Raw genomic sequence first — 23149 nt, forward strand, 5'->3', positions numbered from 1 at the left:
TGCAGTCATGGGATACCACTTTTTTTGTTTGACGAAGTGCAATATTTTACATTTCTGAACATTTAAAGCAAGCTGACAATTTCTGCAACACTTTGCAATGTTATCAAGGTCTGACTAAATACTTATGCAGCTTCTTTCAGATATTTCATTACAGATAGTTGCATCATCTTAAAAAGTCTGAGGTTACTATTAATTTTGTCTGCAAGGTCATTAATATAGAACATGAACAGCAAGGGTCTCAACAGACTTCCCTGAGGGTACACCAAAGTTACTTGTACATCTGACAAATGATCTCCAGCGAAGATAACATGCTGCATCCCCCTGCCGTAAAGTCCCCAATCCGTCCACAAATCTCAAATGGTACCCCATACGATCGTACTTTCGACCTTAAGTGTAGCTGTGGTACCGAGTCAAATGCTTTTTGAAAATTGAGAAATACAGTGTCCATCCGATTCCCTCGATCCAAAGCTCCTAGTACATCATATGAGAAAATGCGAGTTGGGTTTCACACGATCTATTTTTGGTCTAGAATTGTCGTACAGACAGTGCTGTGCAAGCATGGGCACTGTCACGACAGAAAAACCACCCGATAGCCACAAATCGGGCCACTTCCGCCACACACAATTGCGCAATCTTTTCAAAACTCTCAATTAGAAGGCCTGGTTAACTGTCAGACCCTGCAGAAAAAAACTCTCGAGTGGACGACTTCTCTCACATTGAAATAACAAGTTGGCACTGACTCAATGTTTGATTTCCCCTAAAGAGCTTTCTTAGGGCAATGTGATCTTTAAATCTTCTACTGGCTCCATTGTTGCTTTGATTTCACTATTTTTGAAACATTAAAAACAACTCAAACACTTAGGTTTTTCCTTGTACGCAGTTTTAACGTTTCAAGAGTTTCTGTTCTATTTTGCTCAACAAAAAGCAATTTTCACTGCCACACACTGTTTTAGAAAACCAGCCATTGCAAAATTGACAATCGCACAAAACAGGTGTCACTATACTCTGTTGAAACTAGTCCTGACCTCCTTCAGCAACAGCACTCTGCTTACGCACTCTGGAATTTTCACTCTATGTGCTCCTAGTGGAAAAACTCATTACTACAAAAGCTCCCCCCAACAAGTAATCAATTGGTTCTTTTGGGTACCCCCTCGTATAGTCAAAAGAGTGAACGCATTGAAGTATAGCACAGTGCAATGAGTGGACAGTAGAACTACGTATTTTGTGGACAGTTGAGAAAGACATTATGATGAATAAATTTTGGGGTGGGGGAAGAGTTATGTAGTTTGTTCGACTGAACCTGAAGATAGGAGCTTGTTCTCTTGAAGTGTGTTGAGCAACAAGAATGATAACATTGCACGACTGAATGCATAAGTCAAGATTTAGTCATGTCTAATAACCATTACACTTAACACCTTTGAAAATAGACAATATTAAGGCTCCAGAATGAGATTTTCACTCTGCAGCGGAGTGTGCGCTAATATGAAACTTCCTGGCAGATTAAAACCATGTGCCGGACCGAGACTTGAACTCGGGACAAACAACTGAACGGATGACGATGCGATTTAATATTTGTCATTCTGTCGTCATAGCACAAAGAAGATTTCAGCAAGGTGGAGCACACATACATTGGACTGTGGTGTTTCTACAGGTTTAACTCAACATCTTCCAAACAGATGGATCAGTTGTTCTGGAGATGACGACACTGTTTTGCTCTCTGTCACCTAGGTTCTGGACCTGCCACAAATGACTTGCACTTTGTGCTGTTATGGTAAACACCCTGTCTATGTGATTCCACTGGCAAAAACAATTCCAGAACTCAAAAGGTACTAATCTCTCTGACTCCACGTGTGTTTTACAATGTACGTTTTGAAATGGATTGTCAATTCATTGTTCTCTGTGTGACAAAGGGAAGTCACATACGACACCTACAAATACATGCGCTTTGATAGCCAGTGTAAATCTCATTAAAATCCTTCTGACTGTACTGCTGCACCATCTTACAAATATTAAAATAAACCAACATTTCTGCATAGTTGCAGTGGGCTCCCACAGGGCAGAGACTAATTAACTGGGGTGTGGCTGCTTCAATATATTTCTCTTCCGTGTCACTAGACCACTGTTGTCACATTTATTGGCTCTGCAATAATACCAGTATATGATAGGAGCATGGACGGGACAGGTGGCAGACTATCTGTAGTTCGCACAGTTTGCCGGCAACCGGTAGCCCTGTAAGAATCGGAGATGAGATTCTGCTGACTATGTTTTCCTGCCATTAATGGTGGAGAAATGACACGAGTTCTACATACGCCATTCGTATAGCCGGTCGTTGCAACGTCCGATCGGTCACTACCGTGCGACTGCAGGGGTCTGTCGTACGTGACCTGACACGGCATCACGACACCGCCTGGCAGGCGGCAATCCTCAGAACGACAGGCGACGCGTGATTGTAGGGCAACAGCCACACCGGACACTCGCCCAAAACAACTGGTATAGTTTCTCTGCTACTGATAGCAGGAAAATACAGGCCCCGGACGCTTGCCACTGATTTGTCAGGAAGTCCTTCAACTGGCAAATAGCCTGTCACGCATCCCTCTCATCTCTCGTAACACCTACCAGCATTATAAGACATAATACATGTAGTGCCAGTGGTCTAGTGACATTGCTATAGAAGCAGCAACTCCCAGCTACTTAGTTTTTGCCCTGAAGAAAGTCTTTACAACATCAGGTTATGTTAGTAATTTACCATTTTACAAAATGACAAAGCAGTACATCCAGAGGGATGATAAAAGTAACAACTACAAGGATGTGAAATTTTTTTTGAACTCTCTTTCATGTATTGTCACTTAGAATGATCACTAACCTATTTAAAGTATTGTTATTATTAATTCTTTCCTTTCTCAGACGTTATGTCTGGTTAAAAATGAAAAGTGATGCGGACCTTGATCAAGCGTGACTTCCCTTTGACTGTACAGTATATGTTACATTGCATTTAGGAACTTTCGGGTAACTGAACATGTATCAATAATTACAGATTTCTGTAGTTGTATATACAGGGTGTTACAAAAAGGTACGGCCAAACTTTCAGGAAACATTCCTCACACACAAAGAAAGAAAATATGTTATGTGGACATGTGTCCGGAAACGCTTACTTTCCATGTTAGAGCTCATTTTATTACTTCTCTTCAAATCACATTAATCGTGGAATGGAAACACACAGCAACAGAACGTACCAGGATGACTTCAAACACTTTGTTACAGGAAATGTTCAAAATGTCCTCCGTTAGCGAGGATACATGCATCCACCCTCCGTCACACGGAATCCCTGATGCGCTGATGCAGCCCTGGAGAATGGCATATTGTATCACAGCCGTCCACAATACGAGCACGAAGAGTCTCTACATTTGGTACCGGGGTTGTGTAGACAAGAGCTTTCAAATGCCCCCATAAATGAAAGTCAAGAGGGTTGAGGTCAGGAGAGCGTGGAGGCCACGGAATTGGTCCGCCTCTACCAATCCGTCGGTCACCGAATCTGTTGTTGAGAAGCGTACAAACACTTTGACTGAAATGTGCAGGAGCTCCATCGTGCATGAATCACATGTGTCGTACTTGTAAAGGCACATGTTCTAGCAGCGCAGGTAGAGTATCCCGTATGAAATCGTGATAACGTGCTCCATTGAGCAAAGGTGAAAGAACATGGGGCCCAATCAAGACATCACCAAAAATGCCTGCCCAAACGTTCACAGAAAATCTGTGTTGATGACGTGACTCAACAATTGCACGCGGATTCTTGTCAGCCCACACATGTTGATTGTGAAAATTTACAATTCGATCATGTTGAAATGAAGCCTCATCCGTAAAGAGAACATTGCACTGAAATGAGGATTGACACATTGTCAGATGAACCATTTGCAGAAGTGTACCAGTGGAGGCCAATCAGCTGCTGATAGTGCCTGCACACACTGTACACAGTACGTAAACAACTGGTTCTCCCGTAGCACTCTCCATACAGTGACGTGGTCAACGTTACCTTCTCTGACGCTGACATTAGGGTTATCGTCAACTGCACGAAGAATTGTCTCGTCCATTGCAGGTGTCCTCGTCGTTCTAGGTCTTCCCCAGTCACGAGTCATAGGCTGGAATGTTCCGTGCTCCCTAAGACGCCGATCAATTGCTTCGAACGTCTTCCTGTCGGGACACTTTCGTTCTGGAAATCTGTCTCGATACAAATGTACCGCGCCACGGCTATTGCCCCGTACTAATCCGTACATCAAATGGGCATCTGCCAACTCTGCATTTGTAAACATTGCACTGACTGCAAACCCACGTTCGTGATGAACTCTAACCTGTTGATGCTACGTACTGATGTGCTCGATGCTAGTACTGTACGGCAATGAGTCGCATGTCAACACAAGCACTGAAGGCAACAGTACCTTCCTTCAATTGGGCCAACTGGTGGTGAATCGAGGAAGTACAGTACATACTGACGAAACTAAAATGAGCTCTAACACGGAAATTAAGCGTTTCCGGACAGATGTCCACATAACATCTTTTCTTTATTTGTGTGAGAGGAATGTTTCCTGAAAGTTTGGCCGTACCTTTTTGTAACACCCTGTATACGTTTGGATGTAGCTGTATTGCATTTATGTACTGGTGGATATTATGTGGTATGACTCCTGTAGTTGATAGTATAATTGGCATAATGTCAACTTTATCCTGATGCCACATGTCCTCGACTTCCTCAGCCAGTTGGATGTATTTTTCAATTTTTCCTCCTGTTTTCTTCTGTGTATTTGTTGTATTGGGTATGGCTATTTCGATTAGTTGTGTTAATTTCTTCTTTTTATTGGTGAGTATGATGTCAGGTTTGTTATGTGGTGGTGTTTTATCTGTTATAATGGTTCTGTTCCAGTATAATTTGTATTCATCATTCTCCAGTACATTTTGTGGTGCATACTTGTATGTGGGAACATGTTGTTTTATTAGTTTATGTTGTATGGCAAGTTGTTGATGTATTATTTTTGCTATATTGTCATGTCTTCTGGTGTATTCCGTATTTGCTAGTATTGTACATCCGCTTGTGATGTGATCTACTGTTTCTATTTGTTGTTTGCAAAGTCTGCATTTATCTGTTGTGGTATTGGGATCTTTAATAATATGCTTGCTGCAATATCTGGTGTTTATTGTTTGATCCTGTATTGGAATCATGAATCCTTCCATCTAACTGTATATATTGCTTTTTCTTAGCCATGTGTTGGATGCATCTTTCGGTGTGTGGCTGTGTTAGACGATACGGGTGCTTGCCGTGTAATATTTTCTTTTTCCAATTTACTTTCTTTGTATCTTTTGATGTTATGTGATGTAAAGGGTTGTAGAAGTGATTATGAAATTACAATGGTGTAGCCGATGTATTTATATGAGTGATTGCTTTGTGTATTTTTCTAGTTTCTGCTCGTTCTATAAAGAATTTTCTTAAATTGTCTACCTGTCCATAATGTAGGTTTTTTATGTCGATAAATCCCCTTCCTCCTTCCTTTCTGCTTAATGTGAATCTTTCTGTTGCTGAATGTATGTGATGTATTCTATATTTGTGGCATTGTGATCGTGTAAGTGTATTGAGTGCTTCTAGGTCTGTGTTACTCCATTTCACTACTCCAAATGAGTAGGTCAATATTAGTATAGCACAAGTATGTATAGCTTTTGTCTTGTTTCTTGCTGTCAATTCTGTTTTCAGTATTTTTGTTGGTCTTTGTCTATATTTTTCTTTTAGTTCTTCTTTAATATTTGTATAATCTATTCCTATTTTTTGTCTGTACCCTAGATATTTATAGGCATCTGTTTTTTCCATCGCTTCTATGCAGTTGCTGTGGTTATCCAATACGTAATCTTCTTGTTTAGTGTGTTTTCCCTGACTATGGTATTTTTCTTACATTTGTCTGTTCCAAAAGCCATATTTATATCATTGCTGAATACTTCTGTTCTCTAATTAATTGGTTGAGTTGTTGATTTGTTGCTGCCAGTAGTTTTAGATCATCCATGAATAGCAAATGTGTGATTTTGTGTTGGTGTCTTCCAGTAATATTATATCCATAATTTGTATTATTTAGCATGTTGGATAGTGGGTTCATTGCAAGGCAGGACCAGAAAGGACTTAATGAGTCTCCTTGGTATATTCCACACGTAATCTGTATTGGCTGTGATGTGATATTATTTGAATTTGTTTGGATATAAGTGTGGTTTTCCAATTTTTCATTACTATGTTTAGGAACTGCATCAATTTAGGATCTACTTTGTATATTTCCAATATTTGTAGTAACCATGAGTGGGATACACTATAAAAAGCTGTTTGGTAATCAATGTGTGCGTAGTGTAGTGACCTTTGTTTAGTTTTAGCTTGATATGTCACCTCTGCATCTATTATCAGTTGCTCTTTACATCCTCGTGCTCTTTTGCAGCAGCCTTTTTGTTCTTCATTTATAATTCTGTTCTGTGTTGTATGTCATTAATTTCTGTGTAATGACTGAAGTTAATATTTTGTACATTGTTGGTAGGCATGTTATGGGGCGAAATTTTGCTGGGTTTGCTGTGTCTGCTTGATCTTTAGGTTTCAGATAAGTTATTCCTTGTGTAAGTGTATCAGGGACTGTGTATGGGTCTGCAATGTAACTGTTAAATAATTTAGTTAGATGTGAATGTGTTGAGGTGAACTACTTTAGCCAGAAATTTTCTATTTTATCTTTTCCAGGGGCTTTCCAACAGTGCATAGAATTAATTGCTCGGGTGACTTCATGTTGCAAAATTATCACTTCAGACATTTGAGGTATCATCTTGTATGTGTCTGTTTCTGCTTGTATCCACTGTGCATGCCTGTTATGTTGTACCGGGTTTGACCATATGTTGCTCCAGAAGTGTTCCGTATCTGGTATGTTTGGTGGATCGTCTATTTTGATGTGTGTGTTATTGATTATCTGGCAAAATTTCTTTTGGTTTGTGTTGAATGTTTGGTTTTGTTTCCTTCTATTTTCACTTTTTTTGTATCTGCAAAGTCATTTGGCCAATGCTTGTAATTTCTGCTTCTTTTCATCTAATTGCTCTATCGCTTCTTGTTGTGAGATTTTACTAACCTTTTTCGTTTTTTGTCTGTTATTTCATTTCTTATAAATTGTGTTAGCTGTCCGATGTCTTTTCTCAGTTTTTCTATTCTGATCTGTAGCCTGTGTTGCCATGTTGGTTTTGTGGGTTTCTTCTGTGTATTGGTTGGTTCTGATCTCTGCCTAGTGTGTATATTTAGTGTAGTGAGTGCTTCTATATAAACCAGTAGTTGTAACTCTTCCATAGTTGTGTTTTCATTTATTTTGTTGTGTATGATTGTGTTGATAGTTTTTATTGTTGTTTCGACTTGTGGGTTATTTGGTGGTCTATGCAAGAATGGTCTAATGTCTGTATTTGTGTCTTTATATTCTATATATGTCAGCTGAAATTTCTCTTCTATATCTAACATGTGCGTCTCTTCGTGTTCTATTTTTGCTTGTTCTGGTGGCTGTCTTAAGATTTCGTTTTCCTCTGATTGTTTAATTGATGCGTGTTGTTCTTTGTTTGTTTGCTCTGGGATGTTTGAGTCCATTACTGTTTTTTCTTCTTCTTCTTCTTCTTCTTCTTCTTCTTCTTCTGATTGCACATTATTTTGTTCCAGTATTTGTTGTTTGATGTTTTCTAATTCTGACTGGGGTATCATGTTATTTTTGATTATTACACGGATCTGATCAGCTAGTCGTCGTTCTGTTAAAAATTTTGATTCTGGGTATCTGGTAATAAATGTTGTGCATACTTTTGATCCGTATCCGGTTGTGTTGGTTCCTAAGTTTGTTGCTTGGTAATAACAGAACATGAGGTGTCGGTTAACTTCATCTGACCATCTCATCCTCTGTCTTTGTTTTCCTTCTAGAGTGGTTACAGGAAGCATATCCTGCAAAACACGTCTACTTGGATTTAAATCATTTTCCGTGTGGCTAGCAGTGTCGTTACCATTGTGGACAGGCATAATAGGGTTCAAGCGTCGTCCCCGACCATGACAGCGCTTGTCCGAGGCTACATTAGTTCTGTCCTGAACCAACTAACCATACTAAAAGGGGGGTTAGCCCTATTAGTGGTTTGTTCTTTTCGTCGCCTTTTACGACTAGCAGAACATACATTATTATTATTATTATTATTATTATTACTACTACTATTATTATCTTTTGAGCAACCACACTGTCAGGAAGTTTATATTTTATTTGTTACACTTTACACCCTTTTACCTACAACAGAAACACAGGGCGTGTTCAACATTATTGAGATCCATTATACTGGAAGTTATTTAATCACAACACCGATCGGCAACAGGTGCAAACACAGTGGGCCCGACAAAGTCAATGGAGTTGACAGCCGACTCACCTCCCTTGCCGATGACAGTGAGTAGTCCCACGAGGGCCGACCTGTCGGCACGCCGCTGCTCCGCGAGGTCGCGCGTGCCTACCAGCTTGCGCGCAGGGTGAGGTGTCGCCCGGTGGGGGAGGGCGGCGTCCCGGTCCGCGTCCTTAGGCCTCTTCCAGTGCTCCGGCGTCACGTCCTCGCCGTCGGCAGCGGAGACCCCCGTGTCCCGCGCGGGTGTAGGAGCGCGGGCGGGTGGCGGACTCGCGGGGGCATCCTCTACCGCAGTCTCGGCCGATCTCCTCCGAACTGACGTTTCCTGAGTAAATAGAGTACATTACCGTTTAGCATCACCGAACAGGTGTACGGGGTAGGCTAGCTGCCGGGTAGCCTTTCTGTACTGCATTTGCAACTCGTTCCGTCACGTGCAAATGGCCTCTCCAAATACGATGAGATGTTAAAATAAACTTAAATATAGCAATCGGAGGGAAGGCTCTACTGAGTAACGAGTACACTGAGGTAACAATGGTTGTGTGATCGCGATACACACGTACAAAGATGGCAGTAATATCGTGTACACAAGGTATAAAAAGGCAGTGCATTGGCAGAGTTGTCATTTATATGCAGGGGATTCTCGTGAAAGGGTTTCGATGTGATTACAACTGCACGGAATCGACAGACAATGAACGTGGAACGGTAGTCGGAGCTAGGTCCGTGGGACATTCCATTTCAGAAATCCTTAGGGAAATCAATATTCTGAGATCCACAGTATTAATACCAAATGTCAGGTATTACCACTCACCACGGACAACTCAGTGGCTGACGGCCTTCACTTAACGAATGGGTGCAGCAGTGTTTGTGAGGATTTGTCAGTGCTAAATAACAAACTGGGTGAAAAAATTGCAGAAATCGACGTGAGACGTATAACGAACTTATCCACCCGGGCAGTGCGGCAAAATTCGACATTAGTGAACTGTGGCTGGAGACGACCGACAAGTGTCTGCGGTGACCGTATTGGTCGGACACTATACAACTGGAAAACTGTAGCCCGGTCACACGAGTCCCAATTTCAGTCGGTAGGGTTCGAGTGTGGCGCAGACTCCGCAAAGCTGTGGACCCGAGTGGTCAACGAGGCACTGTGTGAGCTGGTGGTGGCTCCACGGTGGCGTGGGCTGTGTCTACGTGAAGTGAACTGGGTCTGCCAGTCCGACCGAACCAATTAGTGACTGGAAACGGTTACGATCGGCTACTCGGAGATCGTCTGCAACCATTCACGGACTTCAGGTTCCCGAGCAACGATACGTCTGAAGAACAATCTGGTTAATTCGAGCCGACGAGTCGGTCACCCAGATTGCCCAATGGGATCTCGTCGAACATTTACAGAACGCGAAACTTCGTGGCGGATTAAAAAACTCGGGAGTTCGAGTCTCAGTCCGGCACACAGTTTTAATCTTAAAGGAAGTTTCGTATCGGTGCACAATCCACTGCAGAGTGAAAATTTCAGTCCGGAAACGTCCCCCAGGCTGTGGCTAAGATGTGTCTCCGCAATATCCTCGTTTCCGGGAGCACTAGTTCTGCAAGTTTCGCAGCAGACCTTCTGTGAAGTTCGGAAGGTAGTAGGCAAGGTACTGGCGGAAGTAAAGCTGTGAGGACGGGGAACGAGTCGTGCTCGGATAGCTTAGACAATAGAGCACACGCCCGCAAAAGGCAAAGGTCCCGAGTTCGAGTCTCGGTTCGGCACACAGTTTTAATCTGGCACGAAGTTTTATATCGGCACACACTCCACTGCGGAGTGAAAATTTCATTTACAGAACATAATCGAGAGGTCGTTCGAGCACAAGGTCCTGCAAAGGTCGCACTCATGCAATTACAGATGGCTATAGAGGCAGCAATGCTCAGTATTTCAGCACAAAACTTCCAACAACTTGTCGCGTCCGTGCCACACCGAGTTGCTGCACTGTGCCAGGCACTAAGAAGGTCGACACAATGTTAAGAGATATCCCACGGGTTTTGTCACTTCAGTGTACGATAAAATGAATGCATCTGTGCGTAAAATGAGTGAAACGTAACATTGGAGAAAAGACCCCACTCGATATAATGTATGACCTATGATAAACACCATTTTTTCATTCACTGTCCTCTGTTCCATATGTAATACAGGAACCACTGGATCACAGGTGTCCAGACACTTATTAGTGGACATTAATATGACGCGTGCCCACCTTTATGGCGGCTCGAACTTCACTGGAGGCACTTTCGGAAATGTCCGAATGCCTGTAGAGGAATGCCAACCCATTCTTAATCGAGATGTGAAATCGAAGAATTTACTAGCCTCGAACACTGGGGTTCGGATCGGGACTCTGTGTAGGCCGATCCATTTCGGGAATGTTACAATCCGTAAACCACTGAATCACTGGCGTTCCATTACAGCGAGGTGCACTCCCGTACTGATACGAGCAATTATTATCTATAAACTTTCTCTACTGTACATAGTAAACAAAGCAGTAAAATGAATGCTTTCATATTCTTCTGCATTCACCATTTTTTTAGCGCAATAATGGGACCATCCTCTACCCGTGAAAAACACCCCAATACCTCTCCACACTTCACTGTTTGCACTAAACATTATGGTAGGTAATGTCCTCCACATATGAAACAAACTAAAACCTTCCATCGTATTGCCACACTGTGTACCGTGATTTGTCACTTGAAACCATTCATTTGCAATCATTCACTGTGCGGCAGTGTCGTTCTTTACACCGCCTCCAGCTAACACTGAATACTGAAAGCTGTGCAACCACTGAACCTTATTCTTTCTAGCTCCATACGCAGTCACTGCCAACGGCCTCGCCGCAGTGGTAACATTGGTTCCCGTAAGATCACTGATTTTTCTATTGTCAAAAACTACTTACTTTTACTACAGTAACATGTTAATGGAATGTTTCAAATAGAAAATTTAACTTTGCAGAAAATTCTCTGTGGGTAGTCTAGGATACTCAGTTACTCAGTTACATTCGTACCGTACATCTCAAATATGCCTTCATTGTGCACAGATATTATGTTAATTTGGGCCGAACTGTCACTGAGGTGTGATTAAACATTCACGTAAATTTCAAGTGAACAATTATAGAGTATGACCATATATTATTGTCACTTGTTTGTATTACTTAGGTTCCTAAAAACTCCGTGTGGTTCACTGATCAGTTGCATTACAAACGTGGGCTTTACTATATAAAAAGAACAGTGGAAATAAATATGCATCTAATTCAATGGTTTGGTGTATAACTATTCAAAGTAATGTTGCTTCAGGCTTTCCCCGACAACGATACAAATTGTTCTTGGGTGAGATGATGTTGTGAAATCCCCAGAACATTTCATTTCATTAAAGCAACTGCGATGAACGCACTTCTGAGCTATTGCTGAAGACCCCTACTTGTGTCAGTCTAGTGAGGGTCACCTTTGACCTAGAATGCTCGAAACTGCACAGAACCGTGCTTACAAGGGAACCTCCCCATCGCACCCCCCTCAGAATTAGTTATAAGTTGGTACAGTGGATAGGCCTTGAAAAACTGAACACAGATCAATCGAGAAAACAGGAAGAAGTTGTGTGGAACTATGAAAAAATAAGCAAAATATACAAACTGAGTAGTCCATGTGTGAGATAAGCAACATCCAGGTGGGTGTAAACCCATGAGCGCCGTGGTCCTGTGGTTAGCGTGTGCAGCTGCGGAATGATAGGTCCTTGGTTCAAGTCTTCCCTAGGGAGAAAATTTTTATTTTTTATTTTCAGACAATTATCAAAGTTCAGGCACTCACATATAATCAACTTCGCTCTCCAAAATTCCAGGACATGTTCAGATTTGCTTGGACATATGCAGGAATTGACGGTCTACACACGGAAAAATTTGAAAACGTTAAAAACATATGTTTTGACAGAGCACAGACAAAATTGTGTGACTGTGAAACTGTTGCATTCATTTGTTGCAGTTTATGTGACAAGCACTTATGTTTTCACACTTTTTTGGGAATGATTATCACATCCACAAGAAAACCTAAATTGGGCAAGGTAGAAGAATCTTTTTACCCATTCACCAAGTGTACAAGTTAGGTGGGTCGACAACATATTACTGTCATGTGATGTACATGCCGTCACCCGTGTCGTATAGAATATATCAGACGTGTTTTCCTGTGGAGGAATCGGTTGACCTATGACCTTGCAATCAAATGTTTTCGGTTTCCATTGGACAGGCACGTCCTTTCGGCTACTAATCACATGGTTTTGCGGTGCAGTCGCAAAACACAGACACTAAACTTATTATACGGAACAGAGACGTCAATGAACGAACGGACAGATCATAACTTTGCAAAAATAAAGAAAGCAAACTTTTCACTCTAAGGAAGATTTGAACCAAGAACCTCTAGTTCCACAGTTGCTCACACTAACCACGGGACCACGGCGCTTCTGAACTTATACTCTCCTTGATGTTGCCTATGTTGCGCATGGACTACTCAGTTTGTATATTTTGCTTATTTTTTCATAGTTCCACACAACTTCTTCCTGTTTTCTCGATTGATCTGTGTTCAGTTTTTCAAGGCCTATCCACTGTGCCAACTTATAACTAAATCTGAGGGGGGTGCGATGGGGGAGGTTCCCTTGTTAGAATAATACTGTAGATAAACAAACAACACTGGTCTGTGTCAACTGCATGCAAAACGTTGCATTGTATCACAAGTGACATTTTAAAACAGAGAAACAAAGTGACACAATATCAATACCTTAGGACAGAAATCGTGCATAATTTAATGACATCAGTGTATCACTACATTTTCAATCAAGTGACAAAAAGCCTCAAAAACCTTCTGATTAAAGTAATTATAATCGTGTAAAACACACATATCCTACACATCTGATAGTACTTATATTGGTCTTCAAAGTAGATGTGGGATTTTGATGAAGAGGTCACAACAAAGTGGAAGAGAACAAGTTACACAGCTCACTAAAGCCATATTTTTACACTCAAAATCACTTTTGCGCATTCAAGCAGTCCAATATCAAAAGTAACACTAATTACATTTTTAAATGGTTATACGGGTATGTCAATAATCACAAGAAATAAACATCAAGGGGTTGACAATACTTCACTGTTTTCGGTGACAATGTCTTCAGCATAACATCTTGTTCAGAAAATGTGCATCTATATGGGTACAATCTGTATGGCCTGACCAGGAATCACACAACACTAGGCTCTTTTCACTTGTTACATGTTCACCAAGGACTGAAGTTAGAAAACGTTTGTGTGTTCTTTAGTCATTTTTTCACTTTGGAATGTTTCATGGGCAGGGTATTTCAAGTTTCTTTGAAATATCTGGGCTCAAACTGCCTTGGGCCTCTTGATAACAGATGTACAGTTTGTTTTCTGTTTTTCTTTCTGTCTGTCATTGATAAAGCCACATCAATTGCGCAGCTGTGGGTGGAGCTGTGAACAGATTGCATTGCAGTAGCTGCAGTTTCCTCTCCCCTGTGAAAAGGTGTTGACGAAGAGATTTCTTACTGGAATTAACTCTGCTCACTTTTCCAAATGTTTCCTTTCTCCAAACCGTTCTCTGTCATAAACATGTTCACTTTCTCCACAAATTATTGTGCCCTCTTATCTACTATTGTCTTATATGTCCTTATGTGTGACAAATGTAGCAATATGCCTGGATGAAATGCCATATTCAGAGTTAAGATCATCGACAAAAGAAATTGAAATTTTGAAAGTGTCCAAGCCAATCATTTTAGACGCATCTGGTGCCCACATTTGCAAATGCCAACAGCGAACTGTAGACCCGAACGACTTTGCTCTACCAAACTGTGATATTAAATGATCTTTTATAGTTTGTTATTGTGACAGTCTGTTTTCTGTTTGAATACTCATGTTCACATTCAGATTCTTACTGCCCTTCAAAATCAGTAATCTATCTAGCGTGTCATCCCCACTATCCCCAACCCCTATTTCAGTTCCATATTCAGCAAGTCACAACTTTGTTCCTAATACGTGGACAGGATTGATAGGATAAAAATTCTCTTCACGATGTCACTGTACACACTCATATACAAACACTCCAAAACATACATTCACACAACTCGAGCACTTTTTCATGCAGCTACAATATGCCACCGTCTCATGGCACTAGCTAGCAGCCAAATGCACAGTTTTGCACGGAAATGACACAGGCTGCTGTTGTTTTTATGATTGAGTGTTTGTCTAAACACAGTTTTATGCAGTTCCAAGTGTTCGGGGTCAAAGGTGTCCCTTGTAAGTACGAAATGTGCAAGCACGAAGATGACAGATTTTGTGACCAATATCAAAGGTTTCTGAATGGGTAGCAGGACGGTCAGCTGTGCAACCTGTCAGACCATAAAACGAGGAATTCAGTGTATGCACAAAGGCTGTTGTTCCTACTGTGCGTTGCCGTGCGACCATCCTCGCTGTTGTCGCTGTAATATTTAAGCTGTCACTAAAATGTCATCCCTCGTACAACCGACAGTTTCCCTTAGCCATCACTGCCACTTTAATACTGACAGCACTAGATCCCGTTGTGCGCAAAGCTGGAACACACGGTCTCCGTTCAAAATATTTGTCGAGATGTGAATTTCCACTGCTTCTTTATTACACTGTCCCAATGCGAAGATGTCAACAAGAGCATTTCGATAATTTTGCAGGCCATATTACACCAGATACTGAGCCAATGCTCGGCTACTACAGATTTCTCCAGCCAGTCAAAATGTGCGTGTCATCAATGTTCGACATATCCATCTTCCACAGTGCAAGTTTGTCCAATGTACAACTTCCCACAGCTCCAAGGAATCTTATAAATGACAGGCATTCTCCAACCGAGACCACCTTCACTGAGCCTAGAAGAAATCCGAGTTTCTTGGCACGCGGAAGGTGCAGCATGACAAATCTTGTGAACAGAGGTATTGGATTCTACATTGGCAGAATGTGGAATCTGCCGCTGGCAATATTAAAGTGACAGTGACCATATAGAGAAACTACTGGTCATACAAGGGATGACTGTTTGGTGGAGACACAAATATTTTGACAATGGCGAGGGCGTCACTCGGCAGCACGGACTTGTATTTCAGGATGCTACTTCCGACAGAACTTGCTGCGGCCAAAGGCAGTGCACATTAAGAACGATAGATATCGGGCCACCAAATCTGGCAGCTTCACGCCTTCGTGTTTCCTACTTAGAGCGGAACAAATAGGAAGCTTCAATCACAGCTCAGAAGTATGTCTGTCAAATTGAAGATGTCAGTCAGTTGTGCCAAAGAAATATGGGGATTTCACGATGACATCCGACATCTCGCACAATAACAAGAACAACTGCTCCTCGAAGCACCAAACAATCAGTAACTGACACTGAACAAGGATGAAACCACAAGGACTATTTTAACACGTCAGTAAATTTACTCGTACGTGAACACAGTACTTTACTTCTTTCGAAAGTCACCTATCGCCACAATTACATCAGAACAAGATTCACGGTTTTAAAAAAAAAAAAAAAAAAACCGCGCACAGCTTCGTCAAAGTTTCTGTGGAACACAGAAGATGAATTAAAATTATTTAGCATGCTGTTTTCAGTAGCACCAGACACTGTAAGAAATGCAACCAGAAATGAGCAATTTATGAAAGAGTACTCCATTCGAGTACAGATATTACAACAGCACAAATTTGTTACGACAGCTCAGCGACAAACCCCCGAAGCTATACAGAAATGTAGTTCACATCAAGTCTACTGATCAACATTTTGTTGTAATTTTTTTCTGTCACGGGGGGAAAAAAGTTGAAGAAAGGTCCCAGATTCATGATCTGACATGAGCATTCTGCACACAATGAACCACACGGCACAAAATATTTCGCCAATTGTAAATAAAATGCCATAAAAGTTAACATTTTTTATTTAGTTTAAAGTTTTCACTGAAATACACTCGCTACAAAAATATCTGGCAAGTTGTGCTCAACTCTCTTCGCTAGTACAGGGCCAGAGCCAGTAGTGTAAAAAGTGTCGCCGTCCTGCACCCGACCAGCTTCCCACATGTGCGTGTGGAGTGCGTAAAATTTTGGTTGTAGCATCGTGCACAACAATTAACTGGTCTCAAGGGAGATAGAGCTAGCTTCCCGTATTTCTCCAGTCTAGTAATTCCTGTCTATCGCAGGGGTGGGATCCTACACTTCAAAAAGCCAGAGTGATAGAACGGCCAAGTTCAGGCAGGGACCCTGTCTCGTGACGTATAGCTCAGAACCTGTGCCCAGAGTCACCAGCGCAGACCTTAATGGCAGAAGTAGATTTCAGTACAGTAAATCTGGCAGATGAAATGACTCGTCTCTCTGGGAGACCACTGCCCTGTGACAGAGTGTGAACTCCAAAGGCTAGAGCGAGCTAGCAACTGAACAAACGAAACTGCTTTCAAAACCAAATGAGGCCTTGTATGGAAATGTATTTTTCAGAAAAATGACCTCTGGCAAAGACATTGACACTGCAAAACCCGATGCCACGCCACAATCGAAGTTGAACACACACAAAACTCGATATGCAACTCTAATCAGAATTGCCACAGTTAATATTTTCACCTCAACTGGCTAAACAGATGAATGTGTAGACTTGATGAAAATGAAGAAAATCGACACACTCGGTCTTGTTGAAACGACATGGAAGGGATAGTATCTATGCTCATCTGGAATACCCCAAGCAAAAATGGAGTCAGTCCTGTTATGGATCACTGAATGAAAGATCATGTGGCGTTTCTGACTGTATTCATCACATCAGGCGAAAATTAAATTCTTCCCAAAATATAAACATCATTCATTGCTAGTCACCACAGGTTGATTGTGAAGGAGGAGAAGGAGAAAAAGAAGAAGAAGAAAATTTGAAGATGACCTCGAGGAAAGAGTACAGGAGGTAGTAACAATTATCGCAGGTGATACGAATGCCAAAGTGAAGACTGCAAGAGATACATACGGGAGTATTCTAGGTTCTTATGGGTGGGATGCATAAAACCCAAAAGTTTATAGGCTCTTCTTGACTTCTGTATGAGGAACAACCTTGTAATAGGGAACTCCTGGTATTAGAAGCCATAAGATCACAAGGTATGGATGGGGTGGAAGATGGTACTCTCTTATAGACTATTCTGATTGAGAATCAAGTTCAAAATAGAATGCTAGATGTTAAAGTGGTACTAAGCCCTTCCTTGGAAAGTGATCAATAGTCTCCTCACTGGCTGCTTCAGGTCCAATAAGCTAAACATTTGAGGCATACAAGGAGAAACTCAGAATGTGGAAACTGAAGGACCATGATAAAGTCGTACAGTTCCAAGACGAAAAGACCGTACTTCCAAGAACAAGCATAAAAACAGTTGAGGTACTCAGCAATCCATCACGACTTCAGTGTTAATGCCGACTACAATACCCTCGTGTATATTTGTAATACAAGCTGCACAAAGCAGCTGTCAATTGTGTAACTGTGTTCAAATGTACATTATTTTTGTTTAACTGGAAAAACTCTATAGTTCTTTCTGGATACATTATAATTGGCAAGAACGACATATTCTAGAACAACCGAATAAATTTTCACTACTCCTAATGATTCAAAGTATTGAGAGAACAATTTGTTTATGCAGCTCATCAGTTTTTAGTAGACACACTCCATCTAATAAAGGTCGATTCACACCAGAAAATGTCAGATAACACCGTCAAGTAGAGATGTGGAACTTTGCTTTGCCTAGTACCAAATGGTGTAAGTGAGGTTATGATATCATCTGAGATACAGAGAGCCAGAATATACTAAATCTGAACTGAAGACGGGAAATGTCAAACTTTGTTAGCGCCATTTTTTCACAGAACACAATTTCATTGCTATCGTGTTGTCAGTTCCCTGTTGCACGTCCCTAGATTTCTGAGTCTTAAATTGTAGAGAAAATGTTTACAACATTCATTACCAAATGTTGTGCCAACCAGTGCTTCACCTTGAGCCCTGAGTATGGTACGTCAAGGTCTCCTCCGTTCAATTGATCCACAAATTGTGCAGTAAGCAAAGGGCAAGTAAGTTTCTGTCTCAAACAACAAAACATCTCACACAAAAGGAGATAATTTGTGTTTCAAAAATAGTATAACAAGGGGTTCCACAGTAAACTTCACAATTCCGATCCCACGAACGCAACTATGTACGGAAACTTTGTCGCACACAATCTTACCACCCACTGAAATTAAATTTCAAAGTGAGGTACGTCCACACCACCTAAAACTATTTTTGAAATTCGTGAACAGAATACAAATTTACACACAGTTTTCACTCCAGTAGCATATTATATGGAGAGTCAAATAAAGTCACAATGTACTGGACTACGGAAGTAAGATCTAGCTGTTAGGTTCACTGGATGAAAGCTGTCAAATGCAATGTGTCGTGTTTGGCCACTATTCAATTTGTTTTTAAATTGTGGTGCTTTAGACTGAGGAATATATTTTCTTATCAAATATGTGTTTCAATGACGTGATAAAATACGTAAATTTGCTGAAAAATTCCTGGAAAGGGCTGGAGCACACTGTAATGCTGTCAGTAACTTATTGATAAATTTCGAGATATGGGCACAGTGTTTGAGATGCCAAATGAGTGGGATATTTCTGATTCTATGGAGCACAGCCCAGAAAAATCATCTTTGAAGTTGGAACGTTGCAAAGATAATAGGCTCACAACCGCGCACTAAGCAACTTGGAAAATATTGAAATTGTTCTGGTCTAATGTGGCAGCAGTGAAAGAATTGAGAGATGTGGATCGTGAAAACTGAATCCTTTACTGCAAATAGTTTACATCTCTTATTGACAGGAGAACCACTGATATTCTCAATGTCATAGTCTGTACAGACGAGGCCCAATTCTAGCTCTCCTGTCGTGTTAACGCAAAACACGTTTACGGCCAACGAAGAATCTTGAAATGTCACTGCAGGATCAGGGAATTGCTGTGTGGGTACCAATATCCTGACGATGCACGACTGGACCTTTATTTTTTGAACAAACCGTGAACAGTGAATGATACGGTTTAATGCTCCACGATTTCATTGGCCAACTAAAGGAAAATGAAAGCAACTACTGGTTCAGCAAGATGGTGCTATTGTGCACACAGCTAATACTGTGCATCTTCTGGGAAAATTATTTGGGGAATGTGCAACTTCAAAAAACATACGTCCCCTTTGTTCGCCGCGTCTTATTTTGACAGACTTCGTCTTTGGGTAGCAACAAAATCTCACAATCATACCTGCATACTTTGGGACTAAAAAACTGAAAATAACCGCAAATATGAGAAGCGTACCACTTTCAGATCTGTATAAAGAGTTTTCCAATAAAATTAAATGGGTTTGTACTCTTACAGCTGCCACGGACGTCGCTTCTAACGTATGTCGTAACTGCCTGGTAACTTTCCGAAGACCCTGTACATCCTGAAACACTCTAGATAGAAAAACTGAAGCCAGCAGTTTCTGTGTCCTGCAGAAGAAGACAAGTAATATGTCAAAATGTTTGCTCTTAGACTACATCATTTTTACTAAATCATTCAGAAGTACATCAGAAATGATATTTTCACAATTACTAAATATAAAAGTGTTACGACTTCCAGGTGATCACTCAAGTATCTGATCTGACCTATGCCAATGGGTCACATCATTTGCTCCTGTAACATCGCTTACCTCTGCCTGTACCATGTCCTCTTCCCGGCCATTCTGCTCCTCTGTGTCCGGACTGGATCCAGACTTGAAGTGTTTGCCGGTCTGCACCGGGACAGGTGTGCCACTACGTGGACTCCCGTCTGCAAAAGAAAGGGTTCCAATCTGTCACATGCAGCAAATCGTATTCCAAACAAGGATAGCAATATTATACTTTTAAATGATAAACCATGAACAACCGACAGTATGAGCAGCTAACGGGTGCACTGTTTTGTTCCCTCCAAAGAAAACAGACAAGGAAATGCTAGAGGCAAATATTCTGCAGACAGATCGAGATTGCTCGGGGCAACAATAGGGAACACGGCATTTCTTCCTTAGAAGGAGATAAACCTCCAGATGTAAAAGGAATTTGGGTGTACCTCAAGGAAAACTTACTGCGATGTAGCAGATAATGTCACAAGTTCCGTGAGATTCTTAACAGATGATGCTATTACACGCAGAGAAATTGTAACACTAGAAAATTGTAGAAACATGCGAGAAGAGGATTGACACTTGTTGCAGGGATTGGCAGGTGAATCGCAACACAAACAACTGTAATACTTTGGGCATAAATAGGCAGAGAGAGAGAGAGAGAGAGAGAGAGAGAGAGAGAGAGAGAGAGAGAGAACTGATTGCGGAGGCAACCCGACAACTGGCCCGTGAAGGCTCTCAGGCAGGAGGAAAGACATTGTTCTGTACGGATATCTTTAAAGTTGTACTTTATTAGCAATACTAATTTCAAGCATGGCTCATTTTCAAGTGCATCTAGAAACAATGGCAACACACCAAATTAAACGAGTGTTACAATATAAAAACATATGCAACTGTAGTGCTTTCTCAAACCCAGTTTTACAGATACGTATTGGTTATCTTCATTAATTAAAAATCACCTCGGTTATCCACAGCAGTGTCGCCAAGGTGCATAAAACAGAATGCACAGAGTGACAGTGGTTGCAAGAACTACAGTATTAGCACACAATTATGTACACCTTTTTAATCGTGTGTATTACTCCACGCACACTGTCCTTCAGATCGTGCACCTCGACAACTGTGCTACGCATAGTCACGCGTGGCACACAATTTTTAATTGAGGAATACGGTGTGTGTACATGTCTTATAGAGCCCGGTGGAACGGTGCCGTTCCTCACATTTATAAAGCAGTGCCGATACAGAAGAAATCGATCTCCTGCAGGACTTGTAGGACAGGAAGGAGTGCGCTACAGACCTGGGGAGATGGTGAACTTCCTCTTGTTGTTGGCAGCGAGCACCAGCAGGCAACGGCTAGAGCTGAGCGAGCTAAGGATCTCGTTGCTGCACAGGCGCTTGACTCGTGACCGCGTGCCGGGTGTCTCGTCGCTCGCCGTACCCCGTGGCGTACTGCCACTTTCGCCGCTGCCGTTGAATGAGTCACTACGACCGCGTTTCGTCCTGTGGGAGATAACAGTGCTACTGTAGGTAGTGACACGGTTACAAAAACCACTGCACAGAGGGCAAGTGGGGTCTACAGTTCTCGAACGTACACAAATATTGCTGTTGTTGTTGTTGCACTCTTCAGATCCAAAACTACTTTGCTGCAGCTCTCCACATTAGTATGTACTCTGCAAGACTCATCCTAACTGCTCCAACATACATTTGCCTGAACCTGCATTGTCAACCTTTTGTCTGCATCTACAATTTTTACCACCCACAATTCCTTCCACTACCAAACTGTCGATGCACTGAGGCCTCGATATATATATCCTACTGACTGATCTCTTATTTTTGTCAACTTGTGTCACAAATTTCTGTTTTCCTCAATTCAATTCAGTACCCCTTCCTTAGTTATGAAATTTATACATATAATCTTCAGTACTCTCCTGTAGCACACATTTCAAAATCTTCCATTCTCTTACCATACACATTTCATTTATGTACATAGCTAGACTCAATTACCTACAGACAAGACTTCCTACAAATAAACTTATATTCGACATTAATGAAGTGTTCTCTTACAGATCTTCTTTTCTAGCTATGCCCAGTCTACATTTTATATCGTCTTTACTTCTGGCATCATCAGTTATTTCACCATCCAAATCAAAAGCATCACCTATTTTGTGTCTCATCTCCAAATCTAATTCCCTCAAGTTATTCCCCTAATGAAAAACATCTCCAGCTTTTAGTGTCTCATTTCCTAATTTAATTCTCTCAGTCAGCTGATTTAATCTGACTACGTCCAATTAGCCTTGTTTTACTTCTGTTGAAATTCATATTGTAATTTCATTTTAAGGCATTATCCATTCTGTTCAACTGATCTTCCAAGTCATGTGGAGTCTGACACAATTACATTTGAACCTCAAATGTTTTTATTATTATTCCTGAACTTTTGTCTCCTTTACCAAATGTCACCTCTGTTTCCTCACTGCTCGTTTAATGCGCAGATTGAATAACATGGGAGATATGGTACAATCTCTAATAAAATCTTCTCGGTTTTCAGCTCGTGTCAATTCAAATAAAATTCTTGAGCTTTTGATGGATATCTGTGGCATTGTCGCCAGGAGTGTCGTATTCTAACGACAGTGTACGTCTTCTATTGTCATGCACATTATGACGTAACAGATAGTAGTCATGGGATTACCACTGTCTCCAACAGGCTCTGAATTCTGTGACATTACAACTGTTGTGCTTCCTAAAGCACATCGATGACACCTCTCTGACAGGGCCCCACAGTGAAAATGCCATGCAACAGTTTGTCAATCACACAAACGGTGCCCAACCCGACATTAAATTTACCATCGAGATGGAGAAGGATGGCAAGCTACAGTTCTCGGATGTTTCAGTAGAGTGGGCAGCAGGAGGCCGGCTCGGTCATTCAGTGTACGTGAAACAGACACACTGATCGATACCTGAACACTGATCATTTTTACAGCCTGTGCACAAGAACAAGATCCTGAACACATTAATACACAGAGCGAAAGTTATATCTCACAACGACCATCTACGTCTGAATTGCAGTACTTTTAACAG

General features: G+C 41.4%; 1 protein-coding gene across 1 annotated transcript in view; it reads right to left on the reverse strand.

Moving 5' to 3' along the window:
* The window catches only part of LOC126426851 (mucin-19), a 129301-nt gene that overhangs the window by 68933 nt on the left and 37219 nt on the right, over window positions 1-23149 (reverse strand). The window contains exons 5-7 of the mRNA XM_050088872.1: window positions 21372-21574; window positions 20132-20250; window positions 8434-8728 (exon numbers count right to left, since the gene is read on the reverse strand). Coding sequence (XP_049944829.1) covers window positions 8434-8728; window positions 20132-20250; window positions 21372-21574 — 617 coding nt within the window. The remainder of the gene's footprint in view (window positions 1-8433; window positions 8729-20131; window positions 20251-21371; window positions 21575-23149) is intronic.

The sequence above is a fragment of the Schistocerca serialis genome, chromosome 11 (genome assembly GCF_023864345.2).
Source record: "Schistocerca serialis cubense isolate TAMUIC-IGC-003099 chromosome 11, iqSchSeri2.2, whole genome shotgun sequence".
NCBI classification, from domain to species: domain Eukaryota; kingdom Metazoa; phylum Arthropoda; class Insecta; order Orthoptera; family Acrididae; genus Schistocerca; species Schistocerca serialis.